Raw genomic sequence first — 20,577 nt, 5'->3', positions numbered from 1 at the left:
CTCCTTGGAGGTCTGTCCAGGAGACACCCCGAGCCCATGGGCCCCTCTCAGGCCCAAGTCCCAGATACCCTGCCCCTGGCCTCTCGGCCGCAGCCACCAGAGCCCTGGGCAGAGGGCCAGGCCCAGCCAGCCAGCAGCCCACTCCCCACACACACACACACCTCACGCTTTTCCAGATGTGAGCAGCCGGGCCAGGGCGACAGGCGCACATGGAAGGGAATCTGAAGACGCAAGTGGAAAACTATGCGCTGTCCAGTCGCAACTCTCCAATTTGTCCCTGTGGCCGCCGCCAGCCCCTCCTCGGGCTGCAGACCTGCTGACTCAGGCCTCCCCTGGCAGCTGAGAGGCTGGGATCCCACTGAGGGCTGGGTCAGCGCTGGCTGGCTGAGGGAGTGGCCTTCACTCTCTGGGGGGGTGGGGGTCCAGAGAGCAGAGCACTCTCCTGAGTCTGGAGTGGTCCAGGGCTGCCCCTGCCCCCCACCCTCTGCCCAAGCACACAGCACCCTCTACTTACAGGTGCTAAGTGAGGGTTTGGGGCAAACCTAGTGCCAATTATGGTGCCTACACCCACCCCGAGCTGGTCCTCTGTCATCGACAGCCAGGTGGCCACCCTGCCAGTGTGCACACCAGCCCCGCACTGCAGGCCTGTCCGTGGCCACTGTACAATGCCCACAAACACTCAGTGGTGCTGACCATGAGGCTCTCAAGCCCTGTGGGGCGGCTATGCAATTGTTCCCACCCTGTAGATGAAAAAACTGAGGCCCGGAGAGGACAGGCTGCTGGGCTCTGCGAGGCGGGACTACTCCTCCCCAGAGGGTGACCCTTGGCAGAGTCGGCGGGGCCTCCCAGTCCCAGGCCCGCTGCATCCTGTAAACAACCCCTGAGGTTTCCAGGGCGCCAATCCCCGGAAACCACAGAAAGAACACGATGCAGGAAAGCCCTGCTGTGGTTACAGGGAAAGGCACCCAGGGACACCCCCACCGCCTGGCCTGGCCCCTGAGGTCCCTGCCCATAGAGGCCTATCCCAGGGTCCAAGGAGGGACAGGAGGCGGCTGACTCACTCCAGGGGTGAGCTTTCCTCTCTGTTCCCACAGCCAGCCTGTATCCCCAGCCAGAGAAACCCTCGGACCTCACTGTCTGCCCTGTTTCCCTAAAGCCAGGCCCAAGCCTGTCCCCACAGTGCCTTTCACTACCACCCACTCATCCATCCAGGATGAGGCCCAGGGTCCCAGACACTCTCATCCAGCAGCAGAGACAAACCCCATAATGCTGGCTTATCACCACAAGAGCAACCTGGGTGGCCAGGTTTTCCCTTTTCCCTTTGGCTGCCAGGAAGCTCAGCAATTTTCATCTCAACAGGACCCCAGGACCCTGACTATCTCTATTCTGTTCAATTTTTTCACCCCGCCAGGTCATGGACATCCTATTCTAAGTTGTGCTTTTCCTGAACCTGACATTTTATTATTTATTTTTATTGTTGGTATTTCACATAAGTGGTCACAAATACTTTGGGAAGGAAGGAAGGCAGCAAGGGAAGTTTACATCATTTACACACCAAGTAATGAGGGTGGGGAATCTTCCAACCCCTTACCCTTCCTGTTACCTCTCCTTGAAGTAAAAAATGTGCCCTAAGGTTTTATCCATCAGGCGGGACCTCCAAGCCCTTCCCAATCCGTTTACAGATGGGGAAACTGAGCCCTAGCCTTGCCTGAGATACACAGAACCCATGGGCCTGAACCCTTTCAAGAACTGCAGAGGCCAGAGCCAACCTGGAGGTAGGGGTGGGGGTGCCCCCACCCCAGGGGCGAGCTCTGCTCTACCTCCATCTCCACATCTCCACCTCCACTGCACGGGCTGGGTTCCAGGCACCTCCAGCTGGCAGAGGGGGCAGTTAGGAACAGCAGCAGCTAAGGCTGACCCAAGCTGGCTGCGGGCCAGGCCCTGCCCATTGTTACCTCACTTAATCATCACATTAATCCCATAAGTATCTGCAGGTGGGAAACACTTGGCTGGTGAGGTGAAGCCACCTCACTCCACCAAAGCCAGTGAAACGCAGGCAGCCTGGTGCCTGAGTCCAGGCGCAGCCCTCCGTGACTGTGTGGAGGACAGCGAGAAACAGTCCTGCGTGTCACATGCGTGAGCCCCATCTCAGAGGCTGGGGGACAGGGCTAAGGTAACTCAGCTGTGCCCAGGGCCAGTGTGCTCTGTGATAAGCGCCAGTTCCCGTGCACACTGGGGAGTCTGCCAAACACACGGAACCTGCCGGCACATCCTCTCGGCCCCTCGGCCCAGTCTCCCCACTCCCTCCCCATCACTTTCCTGCCTCTGTCCCTGCTCCTCCAGGCTGGGCTGCCCAGGACCTGGGGAGCCACCCTGGTGCCTGCTCACCCCTGCCCGCCAGGCGACAGCCAGGCAGAGCTGTCCCCCCACGTGTCCCTGGTACCTGAGGGTCCTCACAGAGACGCAGTACTTCCACATCAGGCTCCACACGGCGCTGCCACCACCCTTCATGCCTGGTTTGGTGTGAGTGGGAGGCCAAGGGCCCACAGTGCTGCCCTCCAGCCCTGGTCTCCTCCCGTCAAGGGGCTGGCTCTCAGGTCACTTCCTTCTCCATGGTGGGAAGCAGAAAGAAAAGGCCCAAAGCCAGGGGTGGGGGAGGTGCTGGCTCCCACAGGCCACTGGCCTGGCTGTCCCCAGGCCAGCCTCTGTGCGCTGGCCCCGTCCGTCCGCCTGTTCCAGACCCTCCTGGCTGAGTGGCCCTTGCACACCAGACCCCGTGGCTTCTGCACAACCTCACGCCTGCCTCCCGCCAGGAGCCAGGGGTGGCCGTGGGCCAGGGGAGCAGTGAGTCACTGGGGTGGGACGGGCGAGGGGTGTCCGCCCGCCCAGTGAGGGAAAGCACAGCTGCCCGGAGCCGGGGGCTGGCCCTGTGTCCAGAGGCCTGCCTGGGACGGGAGAGGCTGAGCCAGGAGGGAGGTGGGCGGGGAGGCGAGGGCGGGCCCACATCCTCCCTCATCTCCCCAGAGGCCTAAACCCAACACCCGCCTGCCCCGCCCGCAGCCCTGCCCACCGAAGCCTGCCCAGGACGCAGAGGGGCTGGGAGCCTGGCTCCCCGAGGAAGCCTGGGTGGGCAGAAAACAAAGCAAAGACAATCGGCTGCTTCTTGGGAGAAGATCTGGCCTGGGAGCTGGGAGGAGAGTGGCAGTTTCCAGTCCCGCCAGGCCGCCTCCCTGCTGTGTGACAACGACCCTGGGTGTGGCTGACCCCCCTGCTTTGGCTTCAATTTCCCTTGACCACCTCAGCCCAGGCGAGCCCTGAGAACTGGCCCAGAACTAACTCTCCCAATCCTCCCAACTGCCTGACGAAGTGGACTTTATCATCAGCTCCATTCTACATGTGAGCAAACTGAGGCCCGGACAGAGGTGGTCACTCATCCGAGGTCACAGATCTAGGAAGTGGTGGGCGTGGATTTGAACGATGTGGTCTGGTTCTTGGCACCCAGGCTGGAGGAGAGGAGGGGCTGGAGGACCTCTGAACAGTTGTAGGGTCTGGGGCATTTCCAGATGGGGCCCCCACTGGAGCCCCCGCCCTCAACCCCTGCCAGCTGCTCCAAGGCACAGCCCAGAGCAGGCAGCTGGGGCTTCCCAGGCTAAGCCCCCAGGGACAGTGACTCACAGCTCAGATCAGTGCATACAGAACCCACTTCTCACCCACGGTCCCCAGGAAGTCCCCTGGAGGACAGGTGGGCCCAGATCCTGGCACCCTGCAGCCCTGGGTATCACATACAATTGCTAGTGCCATCACGTCCACTAGGGTCCCCACAGCACATTCACTGGGGACACCAAGGCTCACCAGCTCAGAGATGGTCAGGGAGGGTGGAGCGGGGCCTGGCCAGGTCTACGGGCAAAGCCTTTTTCTGCCCCTGGGCCCCTGCCCTGGCCTGAGCAGGATGGGAATTCCGTTGCGGATTCCAGCCGGATTCCCACAGTGAGGAAAGCAGCTGCCTGCTTGTCCGCCCTCCAAGCAAGGAAAGAGTTTTTTATCTGAAAGATAGATGGGCTCCTAGGAAGCCCACGGCCTCCCCAGGGGCCTGGAGAACACCAATTCTTTCTCCTTGTTATCAGACACCACTGCAGTGGGCCCCCGCCTGTCTCAGGGGCTCCTCCCCTTTACACTGGGGAAGCGGGTGTCCCTCCTCAGCTTGAGTGCCCTTGAACACTCCCAGTGACAGAAAGCTCACTCCCTCTCAAAGTGGCCCATTCCATTGTGGGCCTCCACTGACCTAAGGAGACTCTCCCTGGGATGGAGTCTCCCTGTCACTTTTCATACTGGCCTTGATTCCTTGCAGCACACAGAGCAAGATCTTTTAAGGGTTTATCTAGTCTGTCCTGAGAATGGATGTTTTCTCAACATCCTTTGTGGGTGAAGGCAGCCTCTAAACAGATGTCTACCCACGCCTCTATCCACACATGCACCCACCCACCCACCTTTCCAACTCCTTCACCTGCACATATATCCATCCGCGTCTACCATCCATTTATCCCCTCCCCCACATTTCCATCAACCCACCCATCCCTTCCCCTTCCTTCCATCCATCCCCTCATCCACCCACCGCCTCCCTCACTCCTCTCTGGCCTGGGCCCCTTGTCCCCACAGGGTCAAGAGCTGTAGCAGGTGGTGGCTGCAACTTCTTTTTCTTCCTGAACCCTCCTCCTGGCTTCCTCGACAGCCTCTGGCTTCACTTGGTCCCCAAGCTTCCATACGTGACCTGCCACATCTCTGACAAAGTGGAGCCTTCCCATCTCTTCCCTATGTCCTCCATGGTGCTGCCCGCTGGGCTCTGATTTCCCACGTCTGTGGGGTCCCACAGCCACAGGCTCTGGGGCAGACCCCCTGGGCCTGGCTCAGCACTGGTGCGCCTTACCTGCTTGCTCTGTGCTGGACACCAGGCCTGGCAGGCACCCAGTGGACGGGGCACATGGCACCTTTGGCCCTGGAGGTGATCTAAAGAGAGTGTTGTTTTTAGGACCAGAGGCCCAAGACCCTCATGGGGGCCCCTTTCAAGTCCCTTTCATCTGGAGGATGCCCTGGTCCCATCACCAAAATCTCAGGAGAGCCTGGGCTGTGTCCACTGGGTCCAACTCCTCTCTGACAACATCGAATTTGGGCTTCCCTCCCACCACTTTACAGATGGGAAAACTGAGGCATGGGGACGGGGTGGGTAGTGACTTCTCAGAAGGCTGCTCCCCTGGCTCGGGTGGGCTGTGCCACAGGGTTTAGGAAAACTTTGGGGTGAGTTACAGAGCTTACTCGGTGGCCCCACTCAGCAGAGGCCACCCAGGAGCCATCTTCTCTGCTCTCCTTCACTGTGGTCCTTGACAATCTGCCTTTTGAACCCCTGGCAGCCCCATTCCATGGCTGTCGCTGGTCTAGCCTGGAACACGGGCTGCACATGGTCCTGCACTGGCCCAGGGGCTGACGGCAGCAGAGACTGGCGGGGGCTGAGAGGGCCCGCATGCTGGGGGCTGCCCTACCATTTTCACACTGCTCCCATAGGGCCCTCTCTCAGTTTCCCCCATCCCTGAGGGGTGGGTGTCACTGTCCCCATTTTATGGATGAGGAAACTGAGGCTCCCAGCGCTTTGAGCCGCTTCATCAGCGATGGCAGCTTGTCCACCTCTGACCCCCTCGTCCCTGTGAGCATCATCTCTCTAAGCCTCAGTGTGTTTCTCCGAAAAATGCGATGAGCATCCCTCCCCCGACCCTACCCCCGCCCCATCCTGGCTGTGGTGCCGAATAAGTGGTACAGGCCACAGAATGGCATGACCCTGCGTGCAGCTTAGCTTCTTAGGGTCATCTTCTATAGGACAGTTCAGCTCAGTGTCATCTCAAGAGCCCCTGGCACCACCGGGCATGTGTGAGGTGCTCAGTGACTGTCCCTCCTCCTACCCTGTAGGATGGTGGCCACAGCAGCAGGAGGGGGCCACGTGGATGTTCACACCCTCCTCTCTTCCCTCTCCAGCCACACAGCCAAAGCCGGCTCTGCAGAGAGCTGGCCAGCCCTCCACCCTTGGCTCAGTGACTCACATGGCCCATTGGGGCTGAGCTCACTGCATCCCAGGCAGAGAAAAGGACACATTTGTTCCCTGGGAGGTGCTGACACTGCAGTGAACTTGGCCTTCCAGGGCTTATGCAGCAGCCAGGTGGGGAGGGCAATGGGTTAGGGCCCAAGAGGCACTGGGAGACCCCTCCTCTGTGGTAAAATGAGGGTCCACAAACCTCAGTCCAGCCTCCAGGCCCAGATGCACTTGTTCCTCTACTGGCCCGGCGAGGAGTATCTGTGGTCCTAGGGCTCCAAGACCCCCCAACTCCCACTTCTGACCCAAGGTGCTGCTCCAGGTCAGCCTTCCTCATCCAGCAAGGGGGTGAATGGAGGTGGTGCATCTTAGAGGCCAGAAATCGACCCCTCCCGCTGGCTGGGTCTCCATGCGGCCTCCCCAGTGCTCACCCTGCCCTCTGTCAGTTTCCCTGTCTACACGAGGGCCCTTCCAACACCTATTCCTCTCTGCACTGCTGACCTCAGCCAGGTAGGTGAGGCCCTTTTCCATCAGCCACCTGCATTGAGCTTCCAGCCACCTGAAAGTAGCCCCCCTCTAGCCACGCCCCCCAGCCCTCCTGAGCCTCCAGGAGGCTCACACCTGGGCTGGTGGTTATCACTCTCCAGCCTGCAGATGGATTCTCCACTCTGTTTGGGCACCAACTGCATTGCCGGGTACCCTGTTTCCAGTGGGTGTGGTCAGTGGGAGGTCCTGGCAGGAGCACAGCAGGTGGAGGAGGGGTTGGAGGAGGGGGTCCGGTGTTCCCTACCCAACTCTCTCCTGTCCTACGCCACCTGCAGCCACAGTGCCCCAGTGCCCCGTGGGCAGCTTCTGCACACAGCTCTCACTTTCTGGATTCTGATAACGGCTCCCTCCTCCCCACTCAGGTTGGGAAGCCCCCCTTCACTGCAGCCAGCCCAGATGCTACACTTATCCCTGCAAGCCCCCTTAACCCCACCCCTGCACACAGCCCCATGGAGACCAGATGGCCCACCACCTCCTAGCAAACACACTGTTTCCACCAGAACCTGATACACCATCATTCAATGTGTAACACAAAGGCTACCACCTCCAGGAAGCCAAAGATTTTTTCCTTCATCCACTCAACATGGACTGACTGCCAGACATCAGATGCAACTCAGTGAAGACAGGGGAGCCTAGTAGGGTGACACTCTGGTGGAGGGATGACCAGCACATAAATAGAGATGACTTACGGTAGTGACCTGTGCCTTGAGGAAGAGGAGCAAAGCAGAGTCTCTGCCCATGAGCTTGCCCTGCTTCCCCTTTACCGCCCCATCCTCAGTCCCTGAACTTGGGCTGCTGCCCTTCTCACTATGTCTGTCTCTTCTTACCCGTGTCCATGTACCTTCTGCCTCTTCTTTGAGGGTGGGGGAGGGGGAAAGGGGGAGACTGTCCTTGTGGCGCAGTTCTTCACAAGGCACCTGAACCTGCCCCACATCTACCTTTTCTTTTCTTTTCTTTCTTTCTTCTTCTTCTTTTTTTTTTTTTTTTTTTTTTGGTCTTTTTAGGGCTGTACCCATGCAGCATATGGAGTTCCCAGGCAGGGGTAGAATCAGAGCTGCAGCTGCTGACCTACACCACAGCCACAGCAATGCAGGATCTAAGCTGAGTCTTCAATCTACACTGCAGTTCACGGCAATGCTGAATCCTTAACCCACTGAGAGTGGCCAGGGACTGTATCTGCATCCTCAACATTAGTCAGATTCATTACCACTGAACCACAATGGGAACTCCCATCTCCCTTTTCTATAAACTCAGGAACCTTGCCCCAGATGACACCCAAACCCAGTGCAGCCTGCCCGACTCCACAGTCAAAGCCCTTTCTCCTCCTTCGGGCTGAAAGCAAAGTGCTTCACTGTCATCTATATTTGCAGACTTCTAGTGGCGCCCAGAGCAGGGCCCGGCCCGAGGCAGGCATGCAACCTCACACCCACTGGGCTGAACATCAAAGTCTGAAATTGTCCTGCTTCTTAAGCAGCATGTGCCCTGTGGGGGGGTGGAGGTGCGGATGTAGGACTCCCCTATTTTCCAGATGGAAAAAGAGAGGTCCAAGGATGCTGAGAGTGTTGGGTCACTCGGGAACCTGGGTCTTGGCATCTCCTCTCGGGCAGATGCATTTTTTTTGCAATAAATTCAAAAAATTTCCTTTTGCTTTTTCAGCCACCCTTGCGGCACATGAAAGTTCCTGGGCCAGGGATTGAATCCGAGCGAGGGTGTGACCTATGTCACAGCTGCATCAACACTGGAAACATAAACCACTGCATCAGGCTGGGGATCAAACCAGCACCTCCACAGAGACAAGCCGGATCATGAATCCACTGTGCTGCAGCAGGAACTCCCAATAAATTCAAATTTAAAATGCCACGTGGGTGAATCCTATGCACATCAAATAAAGTACATCTGTGGGGGTCTGCCCCCCAGGTCACCTTTTGTAGCCCTGTTCCTCTTCCGTGTCAAGGTTGAATAAGCTGCCATTTCCTCCAGGAAGCCTCCCGTGATCGGTCTAGCTCCAGAGATGCTTGCATCTCCTCAGAGCACCGAAAAACAAGACTGGTAGTGACGTGCAGGTGGATATGGGTTTGGTTATCAGTTTCTTATGCCCCCACCCCCACCCCCCAGACAGGTTGGCTGACAGGAGGTATGAATGAATACCCGTGAATGAGCTTTCTCTCCCTTGATCCTCGTACTTTTCATTTTGCAAATGAAGAACCAAAGCCTGCTTGCTGTCCAGCCTGTTTGTCGGCTGCCCCCAGGACCGGGTTAGCAGGAAGTAGGAAGATAGATGCATAATCTTAGCAAGTTTTGGCACCTGAGGGAAAAGCAGGATTCTGGGCAGCTCTAGAGTGTCTGAGGGGGGCCCATTCCAGGGTTGTGGAGGCTGCCAACTGGGGTTGGGGCAGAGCCAGACCCTAGGACAGGACACCAGCGAGGGTGGGCCTGGCTGTGGACAAATGTCTCCCAGGGGGCAGGGTCTGACATCAGCAGTCAGCTGAAATGACTGCCAGCCCTCCTGGGCCCTCTCTTCTGAGAGTTCCAACCCAGTTCCCTTTTGGCCCTGGGAGGGCAGAAGGCGCCAGGGACTTTTAGGGTTTGTGCCCAGATCTGCCATGGAGCAAAATCAGATGATGGATTTGATGGAGGCCCAGCCCAGTTCCCAGTGTTGGAGATGGAGAAACAGAGTCTCAGAGATGTGCAGTGACTTATCTAAAGTCACACAGCTGGGGAGCAGCAGATGTGGGATCTAATCGAGGGTCCTGATGCCAAGTCCCATATCCTTTCCATCTTGCTGAACTGTGCTGGACCTGGGCTCCTTACCAGCCACACCACACACCCCCTCCCCACCTCAGTGTCCTCATTTGCCAACAGGGGAGAGGTGCAGATTCCTGCCCCCACCACGCCCTTGAGGGGCTCTGTGCCAATCAGTCCTACTGGGGGACCAATGTCATCACCTGTCAGTGCTGGGTGGGGCTGCCTATAACCCCCCTTCCTCTTTTTTTTTTTTTTTTTTTTAACTTAGGGCCACACCCTTGGAACATGGAGATTCCGGGCCAGGGGTCAAATCTGAGCTGTAGCTGCCAGCCTACTCCACGGCCACAGCAACGCCAGATCTGAGCTGCGGCTGTGACCTACACCACAGCTCACGGCAATGCCAGATCCTTAACCCAAGGAGCGAGGTCAGGGATCAAACCTGTGTCTTCATGGACACTAGTCAGGTTCATTACTGCTGAGCCTCCACAGGAACTCCAACCCCACCATCCTCTTAGCTTCCAACCCCTGAATGTTCTGGGTGAGGCAAACTTTCCAGCCTCCAGGGAAACACACTTCCCTCTCGTCCAAGATTAACAACACTGAGCAGCTGCCCGGTGCACCCTGGGCCATCGCTCTCCTGTGATGGACGCCTTCAGCCCATCCACGAAGCGAGTTCTATTACTGCCTCCTCTGCAAGGTGAGGAAACAGAGGCATGGTCAGGTTTACAGACACACCCAGGGTGATATAAATAGAGAGCCAGGATTTGAACCAGTTCTGCTCCCAAGTATGTAACCACCATGCAACACGATTGCCTAGTCTGGCATGGAAGTCCTTCTTGAGGTCTAACCTAAATCCTTTTGCTGCAGGCTGTGCCCTTCTTGAGCTCCTTCTTAAGCAAAGGAGAAAGCTCTCCCTTTGACCCCTGTTCTGTGCTGAAAGGCCTAATTCTTTGGCCCCTGGATCCCAGCTCTCTGGGTCCTGCATGCAGGTCAAATTATCCCAAACAGGAACCCTCACCTTAACTCTGTGTGTGTGTGTGTGTGTGTGTGTGCACTCGTGTGCGCGTGTATGCACACAGAGGCCTGGTGAGGATGCCCCCACCTCCTCCGGCCCAGGACCTCACCTCCTAACCTGCCTCCTTTCATTTTCATCCACTTGCCTCTGGGCTGGTCCCTATCACACAGACTTGTCCAGGGTGGTGCCTGGCCTGGATCTTGTTCATCACTTATTTGCTGCTACTCACTGATTGTTCCCAAGGCCCTCTCTGTAGACAGTATGGCATTTAATTGAATACTATTGAATATTTTCCTTTAAAATTGCCTGGTTTAAAAAATTGGACCTTGGTCTAATCAAACTTTTTTTTTTTTTCTTTTTAGGGCCACACCTGCGGCATATGGATGTTCCCAGGCTAGAATCAGAGCTACAGCTGCCTGCCTATGCCATAGCCACAGCCACGCGGGATCCGAGCTTCGTCTGCAACCTACACCATAGCTTACAGCAACGCTGGTTCCGCAACCCACTAAGCGAGGCCAGGGATCGAACCCACATCCTCACAGATACTAGTCAGATTCATTACCACTGAGCCACAATGGGAACTCCTAATCAAGCTTCTTGATCTAACTCCAAGTTAGCTGAGCCACAGGAGACAGAGAAACAGGTTAAAGGACACCTTGGGGAGGACGATCAGCCACACCCTGAATGTGGGGTGTGCTGAAGGCAAGTGGCTCAGCTTCTGCCACAAACAAACTGCACGGATGACGAAGAAAGGGGGGCATCCAGAGAAAAGGAGGCTAAGGGGAACCTGCAATGAGTGGGTCTTGTAGGCTACGGATTTGAGCAATCAACTGTAAAAAGACATTTGTGGAGACCTTTTTTTGCTTTTTAGGGCTGCACCACGGCATATGGAGGTTCCCAGGCTAGAGGTCAAATTGGAGCTATAACTGCCGGCCTACACCACAGCTCACGGAAACACTGGATCCTTGACCCACTGAGTGAGGCCAGGGATCAAACCTGCAACCTTATGGTTCCTAGTTGGATTCGTTTCCGCTGTGCCACTATGGGAACTCCTGTGGAGACTATTTGGGAAAGTTGAACATGACAAACATCACGGCAAAGGCAGAGGGGAGCTGACACACCGGCAAAGCCTCGACATCTGGTTTGATGTCTGGTTGTGTGGTTCACAGTGGAGCTTGAAGCAACCGTGCTCTCTGCTTCCCACCAGGTTTAATATGCAACAATAGCAAGTTAAAAACAATGCACACAATACCAAATTAACTGGCTTTTGCCCCCTGAATACTTTTATTTTAAAAGGGAAACTTTAGCTCACTCCCCTACATGGAAAACTGGTATCACTTGCTGTAAGTAGAAGGTTACCATGAAAACAAGACAATGTGATCCGATTTCCAGAGGATACTGTTTCCTGCCAAGGGGGCCAGCAGGCAGGCGCAAACCTGCCTCGTCTCTGTTCTCAAGAGCCCTGAGAGAGGTGAGCACCTGCACAGAATGCTGGGCTGCAGGTAGGTCCATGAAGCATGTTCTCACCTTCTGCTTCTCCTCCACTGGGGAGGGAGCAGTGGTCAGGGTGGGGGCCGTCTCCGCGGCAGAGGGGGCTCATTGCGGACATGGCCTTGGCAGCAGTCTGGGCGTCATACAATCCACAGGCTTTAGCTGGGTTACAGATGGAGAAGATGAGGCACAGGTGGAGCAGGCACTGCCCAAGGTCACCGGGAAGGTCCGCGGTGGGGGGTGGGGGATGGGTACCGGGAAGACAAGACTCCAGGTTTTCTGACCTTCGGCCCTATGACCATTGAACCTTGCCTTGTTCACAGATGTTTACTGAGCAACTACTGTGCATGAAGCACAGAGGGTGGTGGTGGTGGGGTCAGGGATGAACGGGACAAAGTTCCATAGGCAGACACTTGGGCTGGGGACAGAGGACAAGTGCTAAGCAAACGATTGAGATCATTTCTGATGCCAATGAAAATGGTAAAGAAACTAAGCTGGAGAGAAGTTCCCGGCGTGGCGTAGTGGTTAACGAATCTGACTAGGAACCATGAGGTTGCAGGTTCGATCCCTGGCCTTGCTCAGTGGGTTAAGGATCCGGCATTGCCGTGAGCTGTGGTGTAGGTCACAGATGCGGCTTGGATCCCACGTTGCTGTGGCTCTGGCATAGGCTGGCAGATGCAGCTCCGATTAGACCCCTAGCCTGGGAACCTCCATATGCCGCAGGAGTGGCCCTGGAAAACGCAAAAAGACCAAAAAAAAAAAAAAAAAAAAAAAAAAAGAAAGAAAAAGAAACTAAGCTGGAGAACATGAAGGATGACAGGGGTAGAGGGCTGTGCTGGACCAGGTGATCAGGGAGGGTTGCCCTGAGGAGGTGCCACTCAGGCAGGGAAAGGCCCCAGGGGCAGGGAGTGCTGGAGAAGCCAGGGCCTGAGCACAGGCAACCAGCCCTGAGCAAGACACTTTTTTCCCCAAATTTCTATTTCAAGTTAATTTCATTTACAGAAAAGTTGCAAGAAAAGTACAAAGAATTCTGTACACTGTTCACTCCGATTCCTCACATGTTAACTGTGTATCTCATTTGCTTTATCATATTCCCTCTCTCTACAGGCATGAAGGTGCGTGTGTGCGCCCCCCGCCCCACACACGCTTGTTTGCTTGCAATCAGAATTGTCTGAGAGTAAGATGCCCACCGCCAAGTCCTTGCTTCCTCTCTGTCTTCCCTGAAAACAAGGACCCTCTCTGACACAGAACAGTTTTCAGCGTGGGGACATTTATGGTGGTTCAATGCCACTATCTAATCTTCAGATGGTGTCAGAGTTGTCTGCTGATGGACCGATGTCCTCTCTGGAGAAATAGTCCCTGACCTTAAGCCTCCTTTGCAACGTGCGGAGGGACACGTGTTCTCGGGCGGGGCTGCAAGGAGGGCAGCAGTCTGGCCCTGAGGGAGTAGATGACACAGGTGAGGACTGGCCAGCTCAGGGCCAGCACACTGGAACCAGAAGCAAAGGGGACATTGCACCGTATACACACTTAACAAAAGAGCCTCCATACTTTTTTCTTTCTTTCTTTCTTTCTTTTCTTTTCTTTCCTCCTTCCTTCCTTCCTTTCTTTCTTCCTTTCTTTTAGTGGCCACAGCTGCCACATATGGAAGTTCCCGGGCCAGGTGTTGAACTGGAGCTGCAGCTGAGACCTACACCATGGCCACAGGAACGCCAGATCCTTAACCCATGAGTGAGGCCAGGGATCGAACCTACATCCTCAAAGAAAGCACGTCAGGCTCTTAACCTGCTGAGTCACAAGAACTCCTGAGCCTCTGTATTTTTGATCCAAGGGGAAAAGTTAACAAAGCTTTAACACTGAAAGGATGACTATAAAAACAGCCCCCTACTGCCCGATCTGATCACACATTGTCCACTGGGCCCTGGTGACCCACCCTGCGGGGCACATAGGATTGCAGCCCCCAGAAATGACCGTTGCTGTTACACGATAGCGCAGGGTTGTAAAACCAACAACAGCCAGTCATTATGGACAAATTGGACATGTGCACAGGGCTGCGAGGTTTCCTGGTGCCTACTTAAACTCCGTACCCGAGGTGAAGCCTCACCTGCCCCACCCGGATTCCAGCCCCGCCCACCACACGCCAGTCCTGTGGGTTCCACTTGGAGCACCAAGCATGCGCACGGGCTGGTGTTCAACAGACTCGGGAGAAGCCTGAGGATGGGTCCTTGTGCCACTTGCAGGAGGGAAGGGAGGCCCTGGCGCTGTCTGCCTGGGTGGCCAGAACCAAGTACCACAAGCTGGGTGGCTTCCACAGCAGATGTGTGCCGTCTCCAAGTTCTGTAGGCCAAGGAGCCGGCAGGGCTGGCTTCTTCCAAAGCCTCTCTGCGTGGCTTGCAGGCGGGATCCTCTCCACTGTGCCCTCACGGGTTGTGTTAGTCAGGGTTCCCGAGAGGGAGGGAATAGGAGTGTGTGTGCGCACACATGTATATATTTATTTACCACCCACACACATATCCATAAGCAGATGTCTTCACTGAGAGTAAAGAACAGGCTCACACTACTCTGGAGGCTGGTGCATCACCAGACCTGCAGCTGGGGAGCTGGGGACCCCATGGCCAGCTCTAGGAGAGCTGATGAAATTCTTCTACCCCAGTGCCTAGAGACTTGAGCCCCAGGAAGAGCTGATGTCTCTGTTTGAGTCCAGAGGTAGGAAAAAACTGATGCGCCTGCTGGAGGGCAATCAGGTCTGTGTGGTTCCCTCTCATTCCAAGATTTTGGTCTCTTCAGGCTTTCGACTGATTGGGAGAGGCTCACCACACTGAGGAGGGCAAGCTGTTCTGCTCAGTCAGAGGATGTACGTGTTACTCTCATGTGCAAACACCCTCATGGACACACCCAGAGCAATGTTTAGCTAAAGATCTGGACACTCCATGGCCAGTCGGGCTAACACATGAAATTAACCTTTAGACATAGCGTCCGTGTGTCTGTGTCCTATTTTTCTCTCTTTTTTTTTCTTTTTGTCTTTTTAGGGCTGTACCCATGGCATATGGAGGTTCCCAGGCTAGAGGTCGAATTGGAGCTGTAGCTGCCAGCCTACACCACAGCCATAGCAAGACGGGATCTGAGCTGCATCTGTAATCTACACCATAGCTGACAGAAATGCCAGATCCTTAACCCACTGAGCAAGGCCAGGGATTGAACCTATGTTCTTATGGATACTAGTCAGATTCGTTTCCACTGCCATGGTGGGAACTCCTATTTTCCTCTTCTTATGAGGACACCAGTCCTAGTGCATTAGGGTCACTCTGGTGCCCTCATTTCACTTTAATCACCTCTTTAAAGGCCCCATGTCCAAGTACAATCAAATTCAGAGGCACTGGGGTTAGGGCTTCAACATCCAGATCCTGGGAGACCTGGCTTTTAACAGGCCCAGACAGGATAAGGGGCTCAGCTCAGAGGCACCTGGTTCCAGCTCCTTCCTCTGCTGAGCTGCCCAGCGCCTGGAGCTCCTCAGGCAAGCCAGCCCATCCATCCGATGCTGCTAGGACCTGGCCAAGGTGCAGATGGTTACTCAGGATGGACTGCCCTCACATGCCAAGCCCAGCCATAAAAGGCAGGAATTGTGTCAGGCAGACCCTGGTGGAGTCTGTCCCAGCAGCAACGCCCCATCCCCCCCAAGTAAAGTCTCTGTGATCAGAACACCCATCTCCCAGCACTTTCTGGCCACCAGTGGGACCTTGAGAAGACACAGAAGGCTGCCAGGCGGAGAGAAGCGGTCATACAAAGCCCCAGAGCCCCAGAGCCCCAGGGCCCACCCCACCTGCAGTGCCTGCTTTACACGCCCTCGAGGTACAGATGGCAAGGACATGCTGGCGTCCCACTCCAGGACGTTTGCTCTTCTCTAACCTTGGGAAGGGTTTGGCTCTGGCTGCTTGATTCTTAAACCTCCACTGATTACTCTGTTGAAGAGAAGATTCTCAGGCCCCTGACAGTGTGGTCAAGTGGAGCTTTTGGCTTGAATCTCAGCCCTGCCTCCCTCTGGCCCAGCAGACATGCCCGAGCCAGGACACGCTTGCAGGGGAGCCCTGCACACAGACTCTTTGCTACCCTCTGCCTGTGTGGCCTGAGGGCTGGCTGGCTTCTCCCATACAGGGTGCAGTTGCTGACTGGCTGAACCTCAGGGGCCATTTAGGGAGCTCCCTCATGTCTGGCTGGCTCAGGGGTTTTCTCTTGCTCACCACCAAAGACTCTGCTAAGCATAGGCTCACACGCCACCATCCTTGCATCCCTCATGTGCCTTTTCTACTAAGGGCTCTGCCTTAGCCGTGTTGATGGGAAAACAATCTTCATCCCCAACACCTGTCTCTACAAGACCCCTTCCCGCTTTCCACATTGAAAGCTGTTCCTTCTCCTGAATAACACCCACACTTTCTCTGAACTTCCTTCATTAATGAAAAGAACACCCACCATTTCTCAAGGGCCAGCTGTGTCCCATGCACGCTTGCACTCATCAGGTTTTCTTCCTGAGTCTATCTCCTCTCTGCCCGAGGTGTGAAGGGCAGAGAGGAGAAGCGACCTGGGTGTCACTGTGTCCTGAGATGGCCACTTGAGCACTATCAGATGGTGCCACTCCCCATAGAAGCTGGAGTCTGTCCCGCCCCTTGGAAGGACCTCGTGATGCTCCAGTGAAGAGGACGTGAGAGAAGTGAGGCCTGCTCCTAAAAGGCGGCGTGCCTTCTGCTTGGCTCTGTCTGCGCTCCCACCCCACCGACACTTGCTCTGGGCACCCAGCTGCCACAATGTGAGGAAGCCCAGGCCTCGTGGGGAGGCCCTGGCTAAGTGTGAGGTGAGTGGCTGGGGAAGTGAGGCTTCTGAGGGATCCCGCCCTCAGTCTTCAAGAAGCCCCATTTGAGGCCAGGTAGGATGGGCCCTGCTCAAACTGCAGACCCATGGGAAAAACAGACACTGCCATTTTTTTCTTTTCTTTTCTTTCTTTCTTTCTTTCTTTTTCTTTTTGCTTTTTAGGGCCGAACCCGAGGCATATGGAAGTTCCTGGGCTAGGGGTTGAATTGGAGCTGCAGCTGCTGGTCTACACCACAGCCACAGCAATGCTGGATCCAAGCGCATCTGCAGCCTACAACACAGCTCACGGCAATGCTGGATCTTTAACCCACTGAGCGAGGCCAGGGGTCGAACTCACATCTTCACGGATACTAGTCAGATTCATTTCTGCTGAGCTACGACGGGAACACAAACACTGCCATTATTTTATATAAATTTGGAGGTGACTTGTTACAGAGCCACGGCAAAGGAAGCAGCTGCACGGAGCCAGGAAGTGGTAAATGCTATGGATAACAAGGGCGGCTTGGCAGCTTCGTGGAACTGGTTCCTAGGATCAGACTGACTACACCCCATCTTGGTGACCTTAATAAGGTCATGTGTCCTCTCTGGGCCTCCGTTTCAAGGTCTGACATACGGAGGAAATAACAGTATCTATTTGGAGTTCCCGTCATGGCACAGTGGTTAATGAATCCGACTAGAAGCCATGAGGTTCGATCCCTGGCCTTGCTCAGTGGGTTAAGGATCCGGCATTGCCGTGAGCTGTGGTGTAGATTGCAGACACGGCTCCGATCCCGCGTTGCTGTGGCTCTGGCGTAGGCCGGTGGCTACAGCTCCGATTAGACCCCTAGCCTGGGAACCTCCATATGCTGCGGGAGCGGCCCTAGAAAAAGCAAAAAGAAAAAAAAAATAACAGTATCTATTCAACAAGGTTGTTGTGGGGATTCTGGAGACCCCACCTGCACAGCACTCGGCACAGTGAAACAAACACCCAGTGAATGTGCATAACAGCGGTAATAACAGTGGCCTAAGATACTGGCCAGATCGGACTCCCAGCCAGCCTGATGTCAGAGCCTGCACTGTGTCCTCAAGTCAGTCACAAAGCCTCGGGGTGCCAGCTGCACAGCCACCTCTCGTGCGACTGAACTTGCCCGCTGGGAGCTGAAGCCTGGGCTTCAGAGTGTGTGTGTAGGCACCTCGAGGTCTCTGACTATTCCAAATCTCTGTCTGTCCAGCTTCCTGGGCTGCAAGCTCGGAGTCTGGCGTCTCTTTCCAAAGTGAGCATCTTTACACTGTTTTGGATACACCTGGTCTCAGTGATTTCCAACAGAAGGGTTGGTGAGACCTGCCCGTCAGGAAGCAAGCTGACAGCTAGGCTCACCTGAACCTGTCCTCCATCTGAGAGCGGACGATGGCATCCACAGCCTGCTCACCAGGGAGGCTCCAAAGTCAGCTCGTGGGGTAAGAGAACAGGTAGTTACTATTGCCCTTGAAAACCCTTTCCCTTGGAGGACCTGGAACCACACAGCAATGGAATAGCACATGCGGGCGCCACCTCTCACTTTGCGATGCCTGATGCTGAGTGGAGCCTTGGTGGAGGCCCCACCATGTTCTCCCCCCACCCCATATACATTGAAAATATCACACTGGTTTGGCCAAGTGTAGGCAAGAGACAAGGGCTCCCACCCACTACTGCAGAGGATGCACATGGCTGAACCCCTCTGGAAATCAAGTTTGCAAAGCTCAGTAAAGCTGAAGATACCTATATACCACCCTACGTGCAAGGATAGTGTGCAGGAACACGTACTGCAGTCCTGCCTGGAGTATCAGAAAATAAGAAGCCACCTAAGTACAAAAGAGCAGAACAAAACACTACTATACACCAATGCAAATAAACACAAGAACCACACACAGCCACACAGACAACTCTCACCAATAAAATGTGGAGCCAAAAAAGCACATTGCACCTTGAAGAGCTATCTGTACACCTGTGTCCACAGCATTATGACCTACAATAGTCAAAAGGTGGAAGCAACATGAGTGTCCATCCGTGGAGGAACAGATAAACAAAATGTGCTCTATGCACAGCATGGAGTACTGTGCAGCCTTACAAAAGAAGCAAGTGCTGACCCAGGCTACAACACAGATGAACCTCCAGGATGTCATGCTCAGTGAAATAAGCCAGGCACAAAAGGACAGATACTGTATGATCCACTTATATGAAGTCCCTAGAGGAGTCAGAAAAGGAGAATGGTGGGGAGGGGGAGGGGGAGGGGTAAGTCAGTGATGAAGGGGACAGAGTTTCAGTTTGGGATGATGAAGTTCTGGAGATGGATGGCGGTGTTGGTCGCACAAGAATGTGAATGTATTAATGCTGCTGACCTCTGTGGTGGTTAGAATGGTCAATTTTACATCATATGTATTTTACCACAATTAAATTTGAAAGAGCAAGTTGCAGATTATGACATAAAATATGCAAAGGTCCAAAACTTGGTGAATGACGAGTTCCCGTCGTGGCGCAGTGGTCAACGAATCCAACTAGGAACCATGAGGTTTCGGGTTCGATCTCTGGCCTCGCTCAGTGGGTTAAGGACCCAGCGTTGCCGTGAGCTGTGGTGTAGGTCGCAGAGACAGCTCAGATCACACGTTGCTATGGCTGTGGCATAGGCCGGTGGCTGTAGTTGCGATTCGACCCCTAGCCTGGGAACCTCCATATGCCATGGGTGCGGCCCTAAAAAGACCAAAAAAACAAAAAACAGAAACCCCCAAAACTTGGTGAATGGTTTTTTTGTGTTAGCAAAATTATAAAAATATGCATGTGAAATAAATGGGGGTACTTCTCAGATTTAGTGCTGGGGCGATCGGGGTGGGGTGGGAGTTGAGGGCAGTCCACAGGGGCCATCCACCCCAACCTAACAGTTTAGTTCTAAAGCCAGGTGACACGTATGCCACTCTATGATTTCTTCAAAACCAAGCTGCTTCACTGAGAGTACGCTGAGGTCTGCCAAGCTGGGGCCTGGGGAGAGGGTTCTGTGCCTCCCACGATGGCCTCTGGGCCAAGATTGGAGGCTGTGCAGGAGGGCCATCGTCCCAGGCAGAAGGCAGGGATGCCAAGAACGTTCCTTTGCATTTTCCACTTGGAATAAGCAGCTCCATTCCCCCGCCCCTCAGCCTCTGGCAGAGCGCCAGGATTATTTTACATGAATTTAAGATCACTAATGAAGAATAATTAACAGCTTCAAGGGAGCCTGGCACACCCTGTGTTTAGAAGTGGTTAATTATGCATTGTCTGCAAAACACCCTTTTCATACTTTAAAGTTTTGGGTCGCTGTTTTAAGCAACAGAATAGGGCATCAGGAAAAAAGCCAAGGGGTTCCGTCGCCAAGTCCCTGGGGTTACATCTGTTTGGGCAGAGGTGACCACCATTCCCTAAGTTCCCTCAGTGAAGCATGGTAAGTGCTGCCCAGCAGGGGCCGGGGCAGGGAGGCTGGCACCCTCCCAGGTACAGTCAGAGCCCCACCAGGACCAGGTCTGGCCATAAGGATGGGGTTTCCGTCCACCTGACAGACGTGTCACCACTATTTATGGACACCAATCAACGGAAAGAGGGCTGACCCCAGCCCTGACCATCTCATTTGCCAGGGCACAGTTGAGCTCCTCAGCTGGCCATGTGCAGCCTGGTGAAACCTGTGGTCCTGCTGACAGGCCCTGTGACTGTGGGCCAGCAACTCCCCCCTCCACCCAGAGTCTTGTTGTGCTCTCCTGGAAAATGGGACAATGACATCCTCACTTCAAGGGGTCAGTGGGCTCAGAACAATGACTCCAAGGCAGCAGGTGCCCAATGAGCCTTTGCCCACCCTGCCTT

The 20,577-nt window shown here is 54.9% G+C and overlaps 1 protein-coding gene across 19 annotated transcripts in view; it reads right to left on the bottom strand.

Moving 5' to 3' along the window:
• The window catches only part of IQSEC1 (IQ motif and Sec7 domain ArfGEF 1), a 334,379-nt gene that overhangs the window by 108,223 nt on the left and 205,579 nt on the right, over positions 1 to 20,577 (bottom strand). For 4 of the 19 annotated variants that reach the window (XM_021069391.2, XM_084989568.1, XM_084989571.1 and 1 more), the window contains exon 1: positions 2,444 to 2,820. The exons of 13 other annotated variants lie outside the window; for them this stretch is intronic. In XM_021069391.2, coding sequence (XP_020925050.2) covers positions 2,444 to 2,511 — 68 coding nt within the window. In that variant the 5' untranslated portion in view covers positions 2,512 to 2,820. Of the gene's footprint in view, positions 1 to 161; positions 328 to 2,443; positions 2,821 to 20,577 lie in introns of those variants that run through there. 2 more of the 19 variants (XM_021069394.2, XM_084989573.1) reach the window with 1 other exon arrangement.

The sequence above is a fragment of the Sus scrofa genome, chromosome 13 (assembly GCF_054392235.1).
Source record: "Sus scrofa isolate SSC_HxYL_T2T_F1_AM1 chromosome 13, Sscrofa_HxYL_maternal_Yorkshire_Landrace_v2.0, whole genome shotgun sequence".
Classification (NCBI taxonomy): domain Eukaryota; kingdom Metazoa; phylum Chordata; class Mammalia; order Artiodactyla; family Suidae; genus Sus; species Sus scrofa.
The sequence above is the reverse complement of the archived record's forward strand: the minus strand, read 5'-3'. Positions and strand labels throughout refer to the sequence as shown.